At 40.8% G+C, this 22881-nt stretch overlaps 1 protein-coding gene across 9 annotated transcripts in view; it reads left to right on the forward strand.

The window, feature by feature from the left end:
- Positions 1-22881, forward strand: part of UNC13B (unc-13 homolog B) — a 206076-nt gene that overhangs the window by 134510 nt on the left and 48685 nt on the right. For all 9 annotated transcript variants that reach the window (XM_048930940.1, XM_048930942.1, XM_048930943.1 and 6 more), the window contains 9 exons: positions 9712-9881; positions 10933-11048; positions 13074-13237; positions 15659-15809; positions 16317-16385; positions 18842-18931; positions 20310-20444; positions 21227-21360; positions 22227-22312. In XM_048930940.1, coding sequence (XP_048786897.1) covers positions 9712-9881; positions 10933-11048; positions 13074-13237; positions 15659-15809; positions 16317-16385; positions 18842-18931; positions 20310-20444; positions 21227-21360; positions 22227-22312 — 1115 coding nt within the window. The remainder of the gene's footprint in view (positions 1-9711; positions 9882-10932; positions 11049-13073; positions 13238-15658; positions 15810-16316; positions 16386-18841; positions 18932-20309; positions 20445-21226; positions 21361-22226; positions 22313-22881) is intronic.

Raw genomic sequence — 22881 nt, forward strand, 5'->3', positions numbered from 1 at the left:
TAAGGACCCTGATTTATCATGCCAAGCAGTTACCATGGTACTTGAAGTGTGTTCCCTTCTTATTTTAGGAGCTTCAACAAATACTGTGTTTAAAGATAGATAGGGCAACGTGATAAATGTCACAGTTTTAACAGTGCCACTGTTTAGATTTTATCACTGTATCTGTGATTCAGCAGATAATATGCTATTGGGCATTAGAGTTGATGCTACTTTATGTCTTGCCTATGCCTAGGTGGATGTTTTAATAGCAGGAGGTGAAGGAAATGATTACTGTAACGAGATCTATTGCAGGAGTCTTTTAAGTACTGGCATCCATGTGTTGTTTTATTGGTACACGTCAAAGCTCACCATATGCTGTATGCAGCACTGGTCTTTTACACGCACATCTTTCTTTTTTTTTTTTTTCTTTTTTTTTCATTTATGGATCTTTTTTCAGCTTACAACTCTTAAAATTGCTGAAATCTTCTCCCCTTCATAATCAAATGGAAATTAAACCAACATATGCACGCCAAAAATACCCATTACTTACCAAGCTTTTTTAGAAGAGATTGTGAAGACAATCCAAAGATCCTTAGTTTTGAGTGTTGAGGATGTATATGTTGTTTTTCAGAACATTAACTTCTTACACTGGGAGAAAGGTGTCCTGGTAGGTATTAAAAGTCTACCTTTCAGCAGACATGAAAAGTTTGGTATTCGAAACACTTAAATATTTCAGTTACTGCAAGGTACACAGGTAGAGAACAGTTAGGTCAGTAGGTAAACTATGGGTTAGTTATCGCTGTTCATTTTCTGTTTGGCTTGCTGGACAGACTTGCTTGTAGCTGATGTCCATTAGGTGCCCAGTGTCTGTTATGCAGTCACAATTCTGGCATCTTTTCAAAGGTTGGCTGCAGAGTTGGAAACCCAAGGTATCAGCTGTCACAGTGTTGTTTATGTAATCTGTGATGCGAACTGAGGCAGACTGTGCAGCTGTATAATACCATAAATATATAGACTCTGAAATATACATAAATATACAGACTCTAAAAAATTTACTAAAAGCAGTTTAAATGTATTTTTTTTGTTTTTTTGTTTTTTTTTAATTAAGGCTGCAAAGACCTATTTGAAATAGTTTCTTTGTGCTTATTTACAGTGATGGATGTAAAAGTGTATTAACTTAAATACATCTCCTTAAATATGACTTTGTTTTCCATATATTTTCATGAGAAAAAAAAAATTGTGGTAGGGCTGACCCAATTTGGAAGTCCTAATTTAGAACTGTATTTTAAAAAGGACAAGGTTATAAAAAAAGACTCTAGGTTTTCATTATAAGGACTATTTAGGTCATTACTAGCCTATGTCCCTATGGGCATCTGCTTAGATTAATGACTGGTTCTTGGAACATATTCGTCACTAAGCAAGGAATTTGCAGGTCTTGTTTCTTTCTGAATATTATATTTTTGTATATTTTCATCCTTAGCTTTAGGAAACATGTTACAAAGAATTTTTTACATCTTTCATTGGAATTTGAAGACCTATAAAAATGTAAGGAGGTGTTCTTTTTGCTCAGTTCAAAGCTTTGCAGGCAAGCTGCAAAGACTGCATAAATGGTGCTTGGAGGATGAAGCTTGATAGGTGACTTCAGCAATTGCTGCAATAAAAGAAAAGGTGTTCTGTCAGCATGCATTAATGAATTGTGCTTCTCTTGATTTTACATTCCACTCCTATAATCCAGGCTCTTTTCTTATAGCTATATTGAGTAAGCTAAAAGGAAGCCTCCTTCATTTGCTGCATAGACGTAGCTTCTGTGCCCTGAGTTTTCTTCCTTTGCCCTTAAGTCTGGACAACATGTGTTGTACCTGCAGTTGGTGCTGAGTTAGCTGTGTTGTTTGGCACTCGAGAGCAAGATGTCTGCAGACTTTCCAGGAATGGCAGTTGGTTTGGTTTCTCTTCTCTATCTAGCTCTAATTTTTCACTAGGAGTGTGGAAATGAAGAAGCATTGAAAAGAAATCTGCAGAGCACTTGTTTCCCTAGGAAACAGTCCAGTAATATGACAAGGAAGATATTTTTACAATATTTAATGCAGTTAAGAGAAGACTTTAGTTCTCCATTTAGACATAATTTAGACTATCAGTGGAAAGTACAGACTTTCTGGTAATTTATTTTTATTTTTTTATTTTTATTTTTTTGTGAAGACTGAATCTGAGCATCCATTTGAACAAATTACATAGCAGGCAATGTTTAGGAAAATGAACTCTTGACAACAGGACAGACTTCTGCTCTAAATGGAGAGCTTTGTGCTCAGCTGGAGATTGCTAGTCTGTATCAGTTTTTCTCAGGAATCACCCAAGTCTTGACTATGAGCACTAGTAGATGGTGGATTCAAACAGTACTTTGCTGTATTTCTTGGCTTAGGCTCAAAATGACTCACTCATTTTGAAGTAATATCTCCTTGAAGTTGTATTGTCTGAATATATCTGTTCTGAAGACGTTTGTGGTGGGTGTGAAATCACTGCCTTAAACAGATTGCATTGTCAGTGGGCAGTTTGCAAGAGGCACGTTTATTCTCTCACTGCGGAAGACTAACTGAGTCGAAGTAAATGCAGTACTTCCTGCCAGCAGATGACCAATATTTTACTAGGACATGCAGAGCCACAGATGATAAACATTTGTATTAATCCTTCGGGAATGGTGCTTTGGCATAGCTAGACAATGTGCTGTCACCCAAAGTGTTCTATTTTGTTGCTCAATTTTCCTTTCACCGGCTGAGTCTGTTATCAAGCCCAGCATCTTTCAGTAGTCTCTGTTGTTATGTGATTCTGCTCCAAAGTTGCTTTTCAGTCTTCACCTTTGGAGACCACCATGTTTGTAAGTGTCACTGTAACTCTGTATCCTCAGACTCCTTTGTTCATTGCCTCGTAGGGGCAAGTGGACAGTTTGAAATCCTGCTTGTGTCCCTGCTCAGTAACTGATGAGAAACTTAGATTTGAATGTAGAGCTGATGCCTTGTGGCAAGCACTTTCAGGGTATCTGTGTTAATATAGCTATGTAAAGCTCAGAATTACTGTATCTGCTCTTTGTAGTTAGGAGACGTGCACAATTAATTTAAATTAAATAGTGCAGTCAGTGTTGTAGCATTGGGTAACAGCAAAATGATTGTACTTGTTCCCCTAAGAAATGAGCTTCATGCTAGTAAGAACAGAAACTTTATGTCTTTGTTCTTAGACAGCATCAACTAGATCTCAGCAGCCTATTCTTGTGCTATCATGCTGAACTTATAAACTGCTGAGGATTTTAGCATTGTTCTCTGACAGCTCTGATTTTGCTTTCAGTGTATTCTCTGCTGTCTTTTTTTTCCCCTAATAGAGGAGTCTTGGCATTGTTTAAAAATAATGTTCTGTAAAGTTTTCTGCCTTCTGATTCCATCAATGCTGGCCTCAGCAGAGCAGTTGGACGTTGCCATTTCAAGACACTTCCCTCTGATTTGCACATAAATCTCCCTGCCTTTTCAACCACACAAATTCTGTTAGATTTTCATAGAAACAGAGTGCTTGGTGTTGGAAAGGACCTTAAAGCCCATCCAGACCCAACCGCTCCCATGGCTGCTTGCCCCCGTGAGCTCAGGCTGCCCAGGGCCCCATCCAACCCAGCCTTGAGCACCTGTAGGAATGAGGCACCACAGCTGCTGTGGAAAGTCTGTGCCAGTGCCTCACCACCCTCAAAATGAAAAATTGCCTCTTGAAGTCTAGTATAAATCTCCCCTTTTTTAGTTGAAAGCCATTGCTCCTTGTCCTGTCACTACCCTGAGTTCAGGGATGGAAGGTTTAGATTGGATGTAAGGTGGAAGTTCCTTACCAAGAGAGTGGAGAGGTGCTGGAACAGGCTGCCCAGAGAGGTTCCAGCCCTGGCGGTGTTCAAGACCACGCTGGGTGGAGCCCTGGGCAGCCTGGTCTAGTGCCATGTCTGAAGGCTGGTGGCCCTGCCTGTGGCAGGGGGATTGGAACTTGATGATCCTTGAGGCCCCTTCCAATCCAAGCCATTCTGTGATTCTACTCTCCCTGACAGAGTCCCCCTCTGGTCTTCCTGTAGGCCCCCTCTAGGTTCAGGATGGCTGTTCCAAGGTCCTGCTCCTTCTGTGCCTGTTGTTACAACTCTTTATTGGGCTTTCTCATACTGATTCCAATAAGTATTCTTGGTTTTCTAAAAAATGTTTTTGCTTTTTTTTGAGCTTTGCTCCTCAGAAGCTAAAATAATTGCAGATCCTAAAGTCTTGCTGTCCTATTCTTCTGTTCTGTGCATTTTCCCACCTCCTGCACTCATCATGGCTTCTGCAAGCTGCTGTGCACTTTCTGCCTGTTTCTGCCTTTGCACGAAGTGTCCCCTGCACCAGAGATGGAACTTCACACACCCTTCCTGAGTGCTGCATCTGCAGTTATGCAAAAGGAAACCTGCTCATAGAACATGGCTGTATAAATATTCACCAGACTCCTTGAATCATAAATATTTTTTTCTAATTTCAAGGCACAGCAAAACTACTTAAATGTGGGCTTGACTTGACCTACTTTTAAATCTGCAAAATTCTATGGATACCTCTGCTCCCTCGCATCAATTATTTGCTTTTGTGGTGCCTGCTTCTTGCTTTTTGTCTTTATTAGCCTGTCAGCTCTACAAAGTGGCAGCAGTCTTCCTCTCTGCGAGTTGTCAAGCACACAGCAGTCATGATTACACTGGGCCTCTGGGCTCTACTGTTCTTCAGGCCGAAAATATGAGAAAACATCATAATTTAATGTCTTTATGTGAAATGGATGTGCTGAATAATATAACTGTGTTGGCTTTCCACCTCACACATCTCTGCAATGTGGTTTAGAGATAGACAGGCTATGTCTAGTGGCAGTATTAGTGGAATGAAATTGAGGGCTGGGTGCGCCCTGCAGGGTTAACACATTGATAACTGAGTTGAGAAATTGTTTGGGAAGAAATGTCCATGAAGATGTGACACAAACGGGCCTTTAGAAACCTTTGTGGGTGTTTATTGGCCTCTCTTTCTCTGATGAAGATTCAGCATCCTGAGCTAATGGTGTCAGAAACTTATAGGTTTTCATTTTGGCCTTTTCCTTTCTCTAAGCTTATTATCTTTTCTGTGGGTTACGTAAAACTGGATACAGTATTGTGGTTGTAAACTGTTACCTTTTCTGGTAGGGCTTCATGAACTTTCATTATTTTTCATTGATACCATAGTTTCAGGGGGCTTACAGTTTCATTTTCCTTTTGCATTCCTGTTGTCTGGAGATTGAGTGAGAGTCCTGCAAATATTAGCACACAGAGCTAACAAATTCAGCACAAATATCATTGTTTTATTCCACCTCAGCATGTGAATCACTGGCTTGAAAATTTTGGGAAACTTATTTTTCTTTCTCCCTACGTTTTTGAGGACAAAGAGACATATGCCATCCTGTCCCAGAATCCTGACATTTTTGAGCCTGTTTGGGCCAACCTTTCAAAGCAGACATACCTCTCAAAGCTAAGAATCACATCCTACAATTTTAATGTAAGTTGGAGCTAGAATAGAAGGATTCCAATTATTAAATTCAAGAGTTGCTTGTTCTGCTTAACCATCAGTACATTAATTAGTCTGTGTGTCAGCATGCCAAAGTAAGCACATTAGAATTAACAGTGGCTCGGTGTGCTTCTCCTCAGCCGTGTTGTTGGCTGGGAATGGGAAGGGATCAGACAGGATGTTGCCAGTGCAGGGGATGTGTATTTAAACTGGTGTTTCGGGGCTGGGACAGTGGGGGTGTGGGAAGAAGACATGGAGGTAGAGTGTGGAACAGAGAGCAAGTCAGCAAAACCAGGCTCTGCTGATTTCTGCTTCAGAAAAAAAAGTCTTCACAGAAAGTACCAATTCTTATTTTCTTGCAGATTTTGTGTGCTGCTTCCTGGAAGTGTTTCCGTATTTGATTCTGTGGAGTATCAAAGTAACTTCTTTATATAAAGTGTCACCACTGCAAATATCAGAAGAATATAGGTACAAAAGAAAAAGTAGCCATTTTCTGAGTCATGGAACAAAGAGAACCTGGTTTCCAGCCCCTCACACTTTGAAATGGATCTGAACATGTTCGGTAGTTTCTTTCCTGTAATGAGGTCACAGAGTGTTCCCCCTGTCTGCATTTTCTTTGGAAAGCTGTGGGAGCTGAGCTGCGGGAGGCTGGGCAGACTTCTGTGTGCACGCAGATCATTAGGAAACCAGCCTTCATAAAAGTCTAGCAAGAAGTGGGGCAGGCATTTTTAGAAATCTGCCAGCTCTTGTAGTAACTAAGGGGAAAGTTTCAGCCAACAGAACTTGTTGTCAAAATTTGGGGAATTATGTTACAGTTGCTAATGGGAAGCCGTTTTTTATTAGAGTCATAGAATCACCAAGGTTGGAAAAGACCTCCAGGATCATCCAGTTCAACCATCCACCTGCTACCAGTATATCCCACTAAACCCTTAGTTTAACATGTAAATGTTTATTGAACACCTCCAGGGACTGTGACTCCACACCACCTGCCTGGGCAGCCCATTCCAGAGCTTCACCACTCACTTAGAGAAGAAGTATCCAGCCTGAATCTCCCCTGGTGCAACTTGAGGCCTTTCCCTCTAGTCCTATTGCTAATTACATGGGAGAAAAGGCCGACACTCAGCTCACCACAACTCAAGAAGTTCCAGAGAGCCATAAGGTCTCCCCTGGGCCTCCTCTTAAGTCTGAACAATTCCAGCTCCTTCAGCTGCCCCTCATAAGCCCTGTGCTCTGGACCCCTCACAGCCTCTTTGCTGGTCTCTGAACCCGCTCCAGGGCCTCCATGTCTTTCTTGCAGTGTGGGGCCCAAAACTGGACACAGCACTGGAGGTGCGGCCTCACCAGGGCAGAATACAGACAGACCATCACTTCCCTGCTCCTGCTGGCAACACCGTTCCTGATGCAAGCCAAGATGCCATTGGCCTTCTTGGCCACCCGGGCACACTGCATGCTCCTGTTCAGCCGAGCACCAATCAATGCCCCCAGGTCCATTTCCTCTACGCAGTCTTCCAGCCACTCCACCCCAAGCCTGTAGTGTTGCCTGCGGTTGCTGTGGCACTTGGTCTTGTTGAATGGTCTCCCATTGGTTTAACTCAGCAATGCAGCCTGTCCAGATCCCTCTGTAGGGCCTTTCTACCCCCAGGCAGATCGACACTTCCTGCCAACTTGGTGTATCTACAAACTTACTGAGGGTGCACTCTGTGCCCTCATCTAGGGCATGATATTGAGCAGAACAGGCCTCAATACCAACTCCCTGGGCAACACCACTCATGACTGGATGCCAGCTGGATTTAGCTCCATTCAATTCCACGCTGGGCCTGGCCCTCCAGCCAGTTCTTTGCCTGGTATAGAGTGTACTTGTCCAAACCACAGGCTGCCAGCTTCTGCAGGACAACACCATGAGGGATGGTGTCGAAGGCTTTGCTGAAGCCTATGTAGACTACACCAGCAGCCTTTCCCTTATCCACCTTTTCCCTCATCCATTTAGGTAGAAAAATTGTTATAATCTAAAATCAAGTAACTCAGTATATATGGTTCTGTTTGGGGTGTGCTCTGGAAGGTGAACTAGTGTTGACACAACTATCTGTCTTCTCTGAAAGCAAGAACTGTGTTTTTTACAGACTTAATGGAGGTATTTTATGGGTAAGCCACCAGCCTAAGGATTTCAGCTGCTGTCAGTGAGTGATAAGGCACTCTCTCTGGCATGGGATCAGCATAAGGAATACAAGTTGAGCAGTCTCCTAAAAACAAAAGAGAAAAGTGCAGTGAAGTAGAAAATTCAGTAGTTTGGTATATGTGACTGGGAAGTTTCCTGTGGCTCTTAGCAGTGAGTTATTCTGCTGCAGCGCAAGCAAAGGATGATAGCCATTTGGGAAGTGCAGGGCAATGCATATTGGACATGAGGTAGATTTAGAGCTTAACAGTGAATGTAAAGGAAAGAGCCATTTTTTCACCACTGATAGGAAGGAAAAATAAGATCAAAGCTGTTTTGACAAAGAGCTGCAGTGCCAGAAGTTGAAATTTGAAGATGTCAGGAGCTAACTTGCTGGTACTTTGTAAATGTCACTGTGTACCAATCTGTGTTTTTAGGTAACCGCGTCCTGAACACTGAGGCTGTAGGGTACTGCTGAGATGTACATTACTGCACTGTGTCAGGAACAGAGGAGTTCTTTTATGCACTTGAGCAGTGTTGCCGGTAGATAAAGCAATATGCTCAGTTAAATTTGGGAGCTTACAGAGAGCACCATTCTGAGCATTCCCAGCTTGTGTGCATTTGGTGCATATTTTTATCAAAGGAAGATATCCTTGAAGTTGAGGAGGAGGAAAGAGAAAAACACTGAACCTTCTTTCTTCTGATCTCTAAATACAGCTTCGATTGCACAGAAAAGGAAGGGAGTAGGAATGCTTTCTGCAGTGATCAAGGCTGCTTGGAATTGCCCCTAACTTTCTTAGTGTCATTCCCAGATATCTGTCTTTGCTGGAAAAATCTTTAGAAGCTGCATGGATGTCTGTTAATCAGTTGAATATCACAGTAGCAGCCACAGGAGCCCAAATGATTTTTGGTAGGGAGCATGCAAATACCAATCACTGCCACATCTTATTGACCAGGCTTGGCAGATCTCTTCTGACCCATTTCTTCCTTCTTCCTGTTGCTTAGCAACAGATGCAGCACATTAATGTTAAAAAGGCTGGAAAATGGGCCTTCAGCTGAAATTGCCTGTTTTCATAGGTTTTATTTCCTTGAGAGGCATTTGTAGTGGTTATGGTGAGTAATTACCCTTGTTATGGTCTCATGCAAGCATTCAAATTGCTCTATTGTATTGCATATCCTGTAGATGAACAAAGCTCTTATTGTAAGGTCCTTCCACCCACTTCTGCCACTCAGGAGCCTGTTTGCATCTACGAAAGGCATATGAGCACCTAAAAACAGGGGGCTGCAATTTCTGCCTGTGCATTAGACTGAAGCCTGCAGGTTCAGCAAAGAGTAAGCTGTATTTTTAATGGAAATGTCCTTACTGATTTGCTCAAGGTGTAGAGAAAGTATCAATCTGAGCTGTGAATAGTAGGCATAATCAATTCTAGTAGTTACATACCAACTTTGCAACTATTGTATCTCACCCTTTCATCCCACTCACAGGCAGCGTTTGTATCATCTGGTTATAATGTATTGTATGTTAGTGCACTACTGCTTTGTGACTGTCTTGAAGTAACAGAACTACCTCCACCTCAGTTCTTTTTCGTATTACAAAATATCATTAAATGTATTTATCATAGACCTTGACCATATCGTCCTTTCGCTTCGTGGCAAAACCAACAGGAGTAAATAATTCCCCAAATCAAGGAGCTGCTTCTGAAGATGAAGAAGAGCAGAAGGGTCACAGTCACTTAGCAAACCTGAAGTTGGTGGTTGCACTCTCTGTGGGCAGGGCACTCTCCTTTAGTGTGAGTGTGAAGTGCAGCATCTAATATGTCTCCAGAGCAGTTAGAGTTCACCAGAATTGTTCTGTGGTTCCTGTCGGAGTCTGTGCTCTGAAATGAAGTGGCTGTTTGTTTGCCTCTTGTTTATGTGCCACTCTGTACTTAGGCTAGCAGGTCAAAAAGAACATAAAGCATGCAGTGTAGAAATGTCAGCTGCGTAATGAGCTTTTCAATATCACATCTGTCTTGTTCTCAGTGAGTGCCATAATTCCTCCGACCGGATCAAGGTGCGAGTGTGGGATGAAGACGATGACATCAAGTCTCGAGTCAAGCAGAGGCTGAAGCGTGAGTCAGATGATTTCCTAGGGCAGACGATCATTGAAGTCCGTACATTGAGCGGAGAAATGGATGTGTGGTACAACCTTGGTGAGTGCAGCTTTGGGATTGAAAGCAGTCACCTGTTTGTTTGGGTACTACACATGTAGTTTGCAAGAAAGGACAAAAAAAAAAAAGCCTTCATGGTTAGATGACTGTGAGGGACGTTATGCTGCTGCAGGAAAGCTACCAGGCTTTGATCCCAGTTGAAGTGAAATACTGCAGAATAGCATGTGAGAATGGTGATGGCTTTTTTCCTGTTGGCACTGAAAAGCAAAATATAAAAATGCTTGGGAAGGGCCTGGACTCTGCCTATGCTGGTGACAGTTCCTGACCTTGCCCTTTTTTGCACTAGCACAAGCACTCTGCCAGACTCTAAGACATACAAGTTCATGGTGCTGGGTTGGGATTCATTGAAATCTTTCCAATTTGACAAAATAAGGTGTAGTAGAAAGAAATGACTAGTAACCAGGTCGTGCTGAGTTGATGGACATGGTAATAATCGTAGGACAACCAGAATCTTCTTCATAAGACAACATCAGCAGTTCCCAGCAGCTTAGAACTGTAATCAAATCAGGAACAGATTCTGTATCAGTCAGCTCAATCCTTGGAAAAGGGAGATCCCTCTTTAGATCCCTGTCCTTGGAAAGGGAGCATCATCTTCCTGATATTTGCTTGGTGGTTTTGGTAAAACCTCATCGTGGCTGTACATGTGATATTGTGAACTTTTTTGCCTGCTCTAATATGAGTCGTAGTCTGGAGAAGTTTGCAGTACTTTCCTTGAAGGTTCTAGTTGGGCTAACTAAATCTAAGCCTGGGGTGCTATAGCACAATTGCTGTCAGAAGGGCTGGCTTATATATAAAAGGACGTTGTTACAGCTAGATGTGTCATACTGAGAGTGCATTGTGGCAGCTGTTTTGCTGGTATCTACTTAATTTTTACTGCTTTGAAGTAAAAAAAATCAGAAAATTTTCTCCATGGCATTGCTATCATAGGTTAATCCTGAGTTTCCAGCAGTTTCTTTTCCAGCATTGTCACCCCAAGGTAGCTGTGCTCTGAACATGAAAAATACATGTAATAGCTGATGGTTTTTCCTTCTAGAGAAAAGAACAGATAAGTCTGCAGTGTCTGGGGCTATCCGTCTGCAAATCAGTGTGGAGATCAAAGGCGAGGAGAAGGTGGCTCCATATCACATTCAGTACACTTGCCTTCATGAGGTAAAGAGCAATTAAACTTGGTCATTATGATGTTCCTCCTTTCTGAAGAAGAAGTAATTTTGTGACCTTTTATTTCCTTGTAATGTTCCTTCTGACCTTACGTGAGCCTTTTTTCTCCTGCCCTGCAGGCCTGGAAAGACAGTGAGTCACCAGGTCTGCATTTGTCAGGAAGGCTTTAGGTTCTCCCTACGACGCCAAGTGCTATCTGGTTCACACTGTCCCACTTGTCACAGCTGTGCTTTTGTCAAGCACAGAATAGACACTGGTCCAACTTAGAGCTTCCATAAGTTTAACAGGAAGAAACTTCTGTATTTCCTTGGATGATGTGTTCAGCATGCATTCCATCTGTATCTTTCCTTCCAGAAAGCCTACTAAAATGGCAGACTCCAGCCCAGATACGCTTCATGAATAAACTTTGCTCATTCCCTCTGAGGTCCCAGACATGCAGCATTTCCATGGAAATGGAATATGCTGTGTTTTTTATTGCTGCTTGTCTCAGTGTGGTGAACATAACTGCTGGTGTACTGTTGACAACAAGGAGTAGTTATGTCATTGCAGTTTCTGTCTGAGCAGTTGGCCTGTGATGCATGATGAGCTATAATGTGAAAAGTAACATTTTCTACTGCTGCTTTATGATTAAATTCTAATCAGGATGCAGAGTTGGCTATGTCCATTGAGTGGTGTTGGCACTGTTTGTATAAATTCCTCTGCACTGTTGCAGTGGTGTGTAGCTGTGGACAGCTATTAGAGAATAGAAGATAAGCTGTGATGGCTGAGTACTGATCTGTCTCAACATGGCCCAAGATGGGCAGGCAGTGCTACGGAAGCTGGGAGAAACTCAAGGATGGCTAATGAGAATATCTGAGATTCACAGTGCCCAGCCTATCTGTCAGGGACAAGGATCACTCTCTAAGTGCCTCAATAAGGAAGGGTAGCCATAGACCCTCCCACCTTGTATAGAACAATATCACAGTGTCCGGTAAAGTCTAAGTAAATCCAGATTAGAGAGGAAGGGCAGATGACTTCAGTAACAGTTACAGTGGGCTAGAAGGTCCCTGCCGTGTCTTCTGATCTTATCAGGAAAAAATCATGCTAAGTTTAAATGAACATTGGTTTCTTTTAGTAGACTGTGCTGTGTCCTTCAGTGTGTAGTTTTTCTTGAGTTTTAATTCAGTGACTGCTTCTGTTTGGTAAACCATTTAATTTTTGGCTTTCTGAGCATGTATAATCATTTACTTCCTGCTTGTTGTTCTTTTTCCTGCAAATATATCCTTTTTAAGTATCATCTTCTTTCATTTGTGCATCATAAAATAAATATGATTTACAGCTAGAATAATTTAATCAGGAAAAGTAGTGTAAAGCAGAGTCCTGCCAATTAGATCATTAGACTTTTGCATCCCTTACTGTAGGGAGCCAGCTGTCTGATAAGCTGATGAATCTGTGACATAAAGTTGAGGATTGCCAAGAAATCCAGTAAACTGAATTGCAAATTCTGCACAGCAGTGATAGCTGAAATACATTCCTGTGTTAGAAAAAGTGAGAGGTTATGATGAATAATAATAAAAGTGTCTAGTTGTTAAGGGTGTTTTAAAGGGTGTTTTTCAGAAAAGAAACATTTGGACTGTTCTACTGTGTAATAATAATTACAAAGCTGATACAGGGCTGTTGCTTCATCTAGTTTAAATAGCTTGTCCATGCTAAGTCATTTATTTGAGGACAGAAGTGTGTAGGTATCAGGAAGCTAATTAGTCTGATTTCACTACACTGAAGCACTCCTCTGCATCATTCTCAGTGTTGAGTGGATAAAGTTGTAGGTATATGTGCGGAAAAATTCAGCTTGGAGCATGCTGTATGAAAAGAAAGTCAAAGCTCAAAAATGCATAATATCTAGGGGGAAGGAAAAAGGGAAGAGGGTAATGAAATGTGTATTAGTGCTTCCTTCCCAGCACTTCCAAGCTGGTCATCAAACTCACTTGGCAGCTTCAGCAGCCTTACGTATAATTTCACTCTTGTTTTATCCTTCAGAACCTCTTTCACCATCTCACAGACGTGCAAGGGAATGGGGTGGTGAAGATCCCTGATGCCAAAGGAGACGATGCCTGGAAGGTGTATTTTGATGAGACAGCCCAAGAGATCGTGGACGAATTTGCAATGCGCTATGGCATCGAATCAATATACCAGGCCATGACGTAAGATGCATTCGGTGTTGTCTTTGGTGCAGACATCCACAGTAACTCATTGATGTGACTGATTCAGAAGATTAAGTGTGTTGATAATAGAAGGCATTAACAGTTACTCCTTATGGGGTGTACTGTGAAAAGGAAGACTGCATGTCTCTGAATCACTGATTTCCTCCAAATCTGGAAATTACTGTCTCACAAAATGCTGGAATTAAGCCTCCACCTGAGCAGTTTGTATGAGCACCTTTACCTTTAAAACGTATTCTAAAGAATTACACCGACATTATGAGTGTAAAGGTCCATGCTTTATTATTGTTATTTAACCATTCCTGTTCTAAAACTCTTAAATCTCTATTTGAATGCTCTACTATTAAAAAGATGTTATCCAAGGATTTTACTGAAGTTTTTTGGTAGTGCGAAAAGGGAAGAGGTTTTGTGAAAGTGTTTGTCCTATAGGTTTCTTACAGCAATTAATACAGATGAGGGAGGTCACTGATCTTCCAGTTAGTGCTGATGGGGTTTGCAGGAAGTTTGAGTAATGGAGCATTGATTTGTTCTCTTCAGATCTAGGCTCATGCAGTTTTCGGTCTTCAAGAGCACTTTCCATGTCACTGAACTTCTATGTGTATTTGGGATTAGCCCTTCTGCTTAAAGCAGTGCTATGCTTAGCTCATTTCTTATTTCAAACATAATATTAGATACAGCAAACGAATTTGAAAAAGTTCACTTCTGAAGCTTATCATTTTGGTTGAGTCCTTGGATGAGTTATGCTATGTTCTTATGCAAGCATCTTTTAACGCCTGCTAATTTAAGCCAAAATGGAATGCTACTGAAAGATACCTCTGGAGGTTTAGTCCTGGCTCATAAAAGGGCTATCCCGGAAGCTGAAAAAGGCAAATCAGAGCCTCTTTCAGTTCCTTGAACATATCCGAGGATGGAGATCCACCACCTCTCTGGGTTCCTGTCCTTGGACTGTATTACTTGAGGGAAGAAATTCCTGTTTGTAATCCAAGCTGCAAAATCTTCCTTGGAATTTCCTACGCTGTAACTGCTGCATATTGCTGCTTCTTTAATTTGTCCCTCTTAAAGGATTTTGGCCTGGCTCAGCTCTCTTGCTAATCCTCCCCTTTTTGTTAAGCAGTAATGATGTTTATTAGAGACATTCAGTACTTCTTACACCTCCTCTTTTTCAAGCTAGGCACACCCATTTTGTTTGTCTAAATCTATTGAGTGCATGAAAGACAGCTGGTATGTAGATATTGTGTAATGAGCAAGTTCACATTCATGAACAGCCATCGTGCCCCATCCGTGGAGACTTTCAAAGCAAAGCTGGATCAACCTGGGCAGCCTGATCTGGCAGCACATGTCCCTGTTCATTGCAGAGGAGCTGGACCAGATGGCCTGTAAAGGTCCCTTCTGACTCTAAGGATTCTATGATTCCATTCCATGGTCATATTTGTCTGAAACACCTATTTGTGTGTTTCTGTGGAATTCTCTCACTGGAGCTTTTTTTGATTATAATTATTTGTAGGTTAATTAGCACCAAATCTGATTTCTGTGGTGATTTCCTTGAGGGAAAACTACGTTTGGGAAAATAGTTCCCAGATTTAGTTTGAGACTTCTGTAAGGGTTCCTGCTTGAAGAGCAGCTTAAAACCTACAAATTCTCCTGTCTGTTGGAATGAACTTGACTTACCACATCTTATAATATCAGACCTCCTAAGTCTGATTATTTCCCCCTCTCATCTTCGTCTGACAGATTTTCTTTGATTGTCTAATCATTTCACAAGCTTGAGTGCTTCTGGCTTAATTTTGAGATTTCCTGCAGGACAATTCCTTGCACATTAATGGGAGCAGTTAAATGAAGAAAAAGAAAAAGAAAAAGACAACCAACCAACAAATGAGCATGCCTCCTGAAGGCTGGAAGGGTTAGCTCTAAGGAATAGCTTATCAGTGCAGCACAGAAATAATAGTGTGTGATTTTGCTGTGGTTAAATGCTTTGCAATTGCTGCTGCCTCGTGGCCCCTCAGAACCTGTGGCGGCTTCAGGTAACTGTACATTATATCAATCTCTCTGTGCCAGGCTTGGCTCTTGTACTCAGAGTATCACTAATGTCAAAAGCTAGTGACAACAGATTGTTGAGAAACTGTTTTGTGACATGAAAAGGGCTGTGCTAAAAGGATTTTTCTTTTTTTTTCTCACTTATCTATTGTATAAATGGCATGTTTTGTGAAAAACTTGAAGCAAAATGCTAGGGATTGAATGAAAAGGAGAAAACAATTTGCCTGTGTTCGAGGTGTTACCTACAGCAGAGTAGCTGTTGAAGGGATAGGAAACTTGACTAAGAGTTGGGTTGCAGATACTGTACACAGTGTCAGGTAGCATGACACAGAAGAGACCAGAATGACTTACTGAAGTGTCCTTTTGCAGGCATTTTGCTTGTCTTTCTTCCAAATACATGTGCCCAGGTGTGCCGGCTGTGATGAGCACCTTACTTGCCAATATCAACGCTTACTATGCGCACACAACTGCCTCCACAAACGTGTCTGCTTCAGACCGCTTTGCAGCCTCCAATTTTGGGGTATGTTTGGTGATACAACTGGACTTCTCTAATTTGCCTGTGTTATTTCTGCCTTTCAATAAATGACTTGCTCTGTTTAAGGAACTTTGTATCTGTAGGAAGCTGGAAGTTGCAGAGTTCTTCTGCACTAGACAAAGCAGAGCGTGGCTTATTGTCACCATCACACATTTCAGTTATTAATCTTATTAATCAGTGCAATGCATTGTGATGTTTACTCTTCATGTTCAAATCACACTGGAGCACAGATGGTGCGGACACGAGCAAATTGTATTAAATTCTGTGTGGTGATGCTGTTGATAAAATATATTGTGCAGTCTGATGGTTTCAGAAATTTGTTTTTAAAAACAGCAACTGCTTAAAGGCAAAAAACCCTAGCACACAAAACAATGCATCTGTAGTGCTTCCTCCCTCTCTCCTGAGCTAGTTCTCTGATACCGTGCTTCTTACTGAGAACATCAAATGGACAGTGATGATATGTGATGCTTGTTGGTGTTTTTTGCCCAATAGAAAGAACGATTTGTTAAGCTACTGGACCAGCTTCATAACTCACTTCGGATCGATCTCTCCATGTATAGGGTAAGTGAGAATAAATAGAATCTCTTCATCTATGTTGATTTTTCTTACATCTCTGAACTGTTGGTTATTTGTGTTATTGAATTGTCATGACAAGCTTGTTGTTGCTCAAATACACAATTTTGTTTTCCCTTGGACAGAATTTAAATGAACTTCTTTCTTCAATTATTCCTTCCTCAAGGCTCCTGAAATAATCTAAGGATTATGAACTGTCCTTATCTCTGATACTTTCCCAGATACGTGAGCTGACTGGATTAATTCTTTGAATTTTTCTTATCAGCTACTTCAAGTATCATCCACAAAGGGAAAACAAACTTGTTCTCATTCAGGAGTCAGAAATCATTTAGAGAACCGGCAGCGTTGTTATTTGTTTTAAGTCTGGCAGACTCTGCTCACTGATCTGGATCTATAAGTTGAGTTTTCAGTATGACATTTCCAGCCACCACTTCATGACACTGGGGAAAGGATAGGTTTCAAGTAGTGGCATTAGTCTGTCAGGCTTCTTAACTCTACTCCAGAGTCAGTGTAGTTTTACAAGTTTGCAATTTGATTTTTTTTTTAATTCCTTGCCAGGTAATTTTAAGTAGTGACTGATTGATGAAAAAAATTGAATATGGTACAAAATGTGAGCTTTGATTTTTGTTTATGTATTTAAAAGTAGACAGAAAAGGGAAACATGAGTGGACTAACGCAAGAAGTGCATTAGTAAGATGAGCAAAAAGAAAAGGATAGAAAGGGCAAGATACGAAAGAAGATAAAAGGAATTTATGTAATGAGCTATTCTAAAATTACATTACTAGTAAGAAAAAGTGCAAAGAGATCACTGATCCACTGGGAGGCAAAGGGAAAACTATTAGGGCATGGCAACAGGAAGCTGTAGTGGTGATGCCTTTTCGTTTGTTTGCTCTTCAAAAAAAGTGCTTTCGGGTGGTTCATGAACTAAACCTTGGACAAACAAGTTAGGACCAGGTAAAACTTGTTCACTTCAGATGATTTAGATGTTTCCTAATTGGCTGTGCAATTAGACAGCAATTGGCAGAAACAGTCTGAGCCCTCTTAGTCATTATTTTAAGACCCCTACTGGTCTGGAAGGTATTGCATGGAGCTACCAACTTGCAAGAGAAAGTACAGCAATTTACAGCTTAAATTGCCCATATTAAGTCATCCTCAGCATGTTGATTCAGGGTATTTGGAAACACTTAAAAATAAACAGTAAATAACCTATGAATTTCCACACTGGATTTGTCAAAAAGAAAGTGTTGAATCAGAATATTTTCTTTCCAGAGTGCAGTGGTAGGCTTTGGATGTCATTCAACGTGTTGTGTTTAAATCTTGATTTTGGTAAATACTCTGAGTGCCAGAAAGAGATGATGTGTGGACAAATTAACTGTATGAGGAGAATTGTCTAGTACTAAGCATCTACAACAAACTCTAAGGAACGTTAATTTTCTTGCACTGGTTTAATGAACTAAACCAATAATGTGTTACTGGGGCGTATTTTCTGCAAGCCCTCAGGAAAAAAAAAAAAAAAGAAAAGTTTGAATATGTAAATTTGAATATACTGTGTTAATGAGGTTGCCTTTACTACTGCAACATAACCAGTCACATCTCTTCAAATATAAGAACATGGAGAGCATGAACAGTGTTAAGGCTTGGGAAGGAAAGAATGTAAGTGTAGGAGAAAGCACAGAGTGTGAGCTCAGAAAGGGAGCAGTCTATTGAAAGAAACAAAGCTTGGTGCAAGCGCAGTGTGCGTGGTGCATGTATGTATGTGTGTAAATGCATCTGTGTGCACACACATACATCTTCTGGAAAGGACAGTGAGACCTCTAACATCAGCACAACTCAAAGAGTGGAAGGAGAACACTGTGGTTACAGACAGGTGGGATAATATGTAAAATGAGCGCTTCAGAGCAACAGAAGCACGTGTAGATGAGTTCTTGTCTTGGCAGATTGGATGTTATAGGCAACTAAGTGGTTATAATGTCTTCCTGTAGTGAAAAATGTTTGCTTTCACTTTTCAGTTGAATTTAATTCCCTAGGGAGATTGCAAACATGCCACACCTCTTGGTGTTTCAGAAGAAAAGATAAACCAAATGATAAGTGCAGAAAGTAAAGGACCTCTGCAAGCAACCTTAGCAGTAGTTCTGGGGCTGATGGAGGCAAGGCTGTTGCTCACTGCCTGCTCTTTCTGCCACCAAGGAGATACCTCTCCTACTGCAGAGGGCTGTCAGTGTCCTGGCATCCACAGACTTCACAATCATATGAGAAGAAATTTAATTAAGCAAACATATGAGCTCTTGCAGCAAAAAGGCCATATTTACTGAACATTGTTTTGACTGGTAAAAGCTTCTCAAGCAGGAAATGTTTCCAAGACACTTTCCTTATTTAGAACATGCTTGAAGCTTTGCATGGATCAGACTGTGCTTTCCAACAGGACTTCCGTTTCTTGTCAACAGAATAACTTCCCAGCCAGCAGCCGGGAACGGCTGCAGGACCTGAAGTCTACAGTGGATCTGCTGACCAGCATTACTTTTTTCAGGATGAAGGTAGTGTTATGTGTGGGGGTGGAAATAGAACCTCTGCAGTTCCTGCTGCAGGTCTTGTTTTGTAATTCTTAAACCATTTTTGATGTGCTGTTGTGCTTTAGACACTTAAGGGCCTTGGCCATGTAGTAAAGATGCACGGTACTTCATTCTGTTTTGCTTCGCAGAGATGAAAGCTGTTTTTTCCCTAGAGTTCTTGAGTTGTAAATTTGGCACATATTAATTTTGAAAAAAGTTGGAGGATGGGAGAAGAGAGAAGAAAGGAAGGGAAATGTCTTCAGAAAAATAACTTGCTTCTGTTAATAGCGTAACAAAGCTTTCCCTGTTAACTGTCTACAGTATTTATCCCAAGTGTTTATCTTTTATCAAATAAATATTTTTGAAAGTATTTCTTGCAGGGTAAGATACTGAAATGGTATAGTATCTCCCAGTACAGATTTGTGAAAGATGTTCTGTATGTTAATGTGCCACTTGTTTAGCAACATGTAGTGAGACGATTTTCAACTTTCGACTTTTGTTTCTAGGCTTTGTTTTAACTATTGTAGTGGGTTAGCATGTCTCGTAGTAATTTGTGTTCTTTCAATGACAAACCAAGTTTCTCATGTGAGCTATTTGAGTAAGTGCTTATAATTCTATCTTAAGCTCTTTGGTAAATAGCGTTTCAGAGCTTTCAAAACGAACTTTTGGTTCAGACTCAGTCCTACATTGAGAGTTCAGTTTGTAGAAATACTCTGAAAAGCTTAGAGGTAGTGACAGTATCAAAACTATCTCTGAATATAGTTTTATTCTCAAGATCATGCCTCTTGCAGTTTTAAAGTAACCTGTGTTGTTTTTCTGCTGCAAGAGGGGAAAGTGTATCAGCTGGCATGTCAGGTAGGATTATGGTATAATTAAAATGTAGTAATGCCAGTAGTTGAAGATGCCCTTAAAGTATTATATTTAAAAGCATACAAGTGTTTGTTCTTCAGCAAGACTTTCCAGATTAGATGTATTTTCCTCTGATAATTGTTACATGTTCATTGGTTCTACGTCTTTATAGCAAAATCCTGTAAGTTAGTAGAAATTGTGCTGACTTGGTTCAGATAGTACACATTAAGCAATGTGATTTATTTATTCAGAATAATCTTTCTTGACATGTCAAAATCTCTCCTGTGATCCAATGATCCTGTGGGGCCATAAGTGCTGTCACTCCTGTTTTGAACCAGCAGAGGCAAGCCAAAGAGACAGGGCAGAGTTGTTCATTTATTATTTCAGGTCACAGACAGTGCAAGTCACTGCAAGCAAGTTTGCTGCTTCCTGGATAGTTCCCAGACTGGTGACTTGTTCTTTCCCAGTTCTATTTATAAACAGTATCTTGACTCTTTTTGTTGTCTTTGTGCAGGTTCAAGAGCTTCAGAGTCCACCCCGAGCCAGTCAGGTAGTGAAGGACTGTGTAAAAGCTTGCCTCAACTCCACATATGAGTACATTTTCAACAACTGTCATGAACTGTACAGTCGCGAGTACCAGACAGATCCTGTGAGTAGCTAATAAGTAGGCAAAAATGCTTACCTAAGATAATCATGCAAATACTAATTCATATAAAAAGCCAACATAAACAAAACTGTGACTTGTCTTCTGAATGCACTGAACTCGTAATCAATTAATGAGCACTAACAAGTAAGTGGAAGATGATAAATTATTTTATACTAATTACACTACAATTTGCTTTCCCAGTCTCAGCATCTTTATTTCTTGTTTTGAATGGAAGGTTTGATGCAACTTTGAGTCAACAAACTGATCAAGGAGACTTTTTTTTGCGTAGATAAACCTCAAACAGTGAAGTTTTATACTGTTTTCTGTCACCTGGTATTCTGCTCTGCCCTCAGGATATATCTGTAGACACAGTTTTCAAATCTGTAAGAGCTGTGCTGGCCTCTCTGTGGTAATGAATGTAGAATGTTTCAACCTGCATATAGTCATCAACCTGGATATTTAAAATGAAAGTATTTGGGATTAGCTTAGAGAAAATGATGTCTCAGCAGTTCTTGGGAGCCTGATTTGCTATTGCCATGGCAAATGACAAAAGGGAGATTACCTAGAATTAAGGCCACTGGTAAGCAACATGGTTAGGCATGTTACTGTGTTTTCTATTAGATGAAGGAAGTTGCCAGCGAACATAAATAACTTTAAATTCTTCAGAAAAAGGTGCTCATAAGTAGTTACTGTTTGGGGTTTGTAAGGAGAAAGGTGATCTGCATTTATCAGCTTCTTCTTTACCCTTTAGATTGACACCAATTTTCCAATGACTTCCTTCACAGAACAAAAGTCAGGATCTTCCTCCTGAGGAACAGGGTCCCAGTATCAGGAACTTGGATTTCTGGCCCAAACTCATCACTTTGATAGTTTCCATCATAGAGGAGGACAAGAATTCTTATACCCCAGTACTGAATCAGTAAGAATCCTCTATGTCCTTTATGGCTAATTCTTGTCTCTCTGTGTGCTCTGCTTTATGTTACACTGCTTTCTGTCTTTCTGTCATTGTGTATTTATAGAAGTACTTATCTTGTCTGTCTGTCTTTCTGTCTTATTTGTCTCTGTCTATATAAATAACTCTTTCTGATTGCGATGGAAGAGTTTCAAAAGGTTCTGTTACGATGGCGTTCGAACACAAACACCCTGATTATTACAATCCTGAACTCAGGGAGGCACCTGAAAATGGGGTGAGAGTTCTTTTGTTTTTGTTTTCTTTTCTTTTCTCTAGATGCACATTAATGCATACAACGGTGCCATGGTGATAGTACCTTACTTTGTTATTTAGGAAGACGGTTTTCTGTGCTGCACTAGGACATTGCATTGGGTGGGATTGGCACACTGAAACTGTTCTGTTTATCTGTTGGATGCCTCTTCAACAATCCAACAGGGCAGAGATGAAAGTTTCTGACAAAGTGTTATGCACAGAAGGTTAGATGCACTCTAGATATCCCCAGTTTAACATGGGAAGGATACCTGATTACTGTGCATAGTAATCACATAGTGCATAGAGATCACATTCCCAAAATTACTGCAAATGCCTGTTCTGGGAGAGATATCCGGGGTTGGACTTCTTGACTTGAAATAAATCTGAACAGCAGTGTTATTTTCAGACTGTTTCATCTTTGTGATGCAGTAGAGTCCATGATCTCTAAAATCCAATTGATGATTTATCTGGGTGAAGAAAAAGTCTGTTGAGATTTTCAGCTTGTGGTTTAGTCCAGAGCTGAATACAGAAGAACTCTTTGTTTGAAGATGTGTTAAAGCCTTTGTCAAATGTCCCCTCAGGTTTCCTCAGGAGCTTGCTGTTGGTAAGATCAGCGCAGAGGTGATGTGGAGTCTTTTTGCCCAGGATATGAAATATGCCATGGAAGGTAAGACAGTTTCTAATGGGTGCCAGCTGACTTGCTACTGCCTTCCCGTTCCTTTTGGAGCAGAGATTTCTATTGTTTTGGTTTTGGACAACTGCTTTATGGCTGAGAATTAAAACTGAACACTGCATGAAAAACTGCAGTCTCCACACCCATGTGTCAGGCTCTGTTTATTGTCATCTCAGCTGCTTTGAAATCAGAATTTAATTTTTAACCTGAGGATATGATGGCTATGATCAGCAGCTGGTTATTTTTGCAGTGTACAGTGATAGAAAGGCCTGTAGAAGTAGCTGGACTCTGTCTGGTGTAGTCTGTCTGTGCTCGTGGTGAAAATGTGCTGCTAGAACAATTCCTCCTGCAGGCAGTCCTCGTTTTGAACAAATCTTTGTGTAATTCCATCACACACACATTAGAAGAGGAATTTTACTGTTTCTGAACAAGCACAGAGCACACAACAAACTCCCAGAAAGAAATTCTACCACTTGCAGTACTGTTCTAATGGCTTTTTACAATTTTTGAACATGGTTTTTGACCTCTAAGTCAGTTCACAAAGTGCTAACTCTGGGCTTGAT

The sequence above is a fragment of the Lagopus muta genome, chromosome Z (assembly GCF_023343835.1).
Source record: "Lagopus muta isolate bLagMut1 chromosome Z, bLagMut1 primary, whole genome shotgun sequence".
Lineage (NCBI taxonomy): Eukaryota > Metazoa > Chordata > Aves > Galliformes > Phasianidae > Lagopus > Lagopus muta.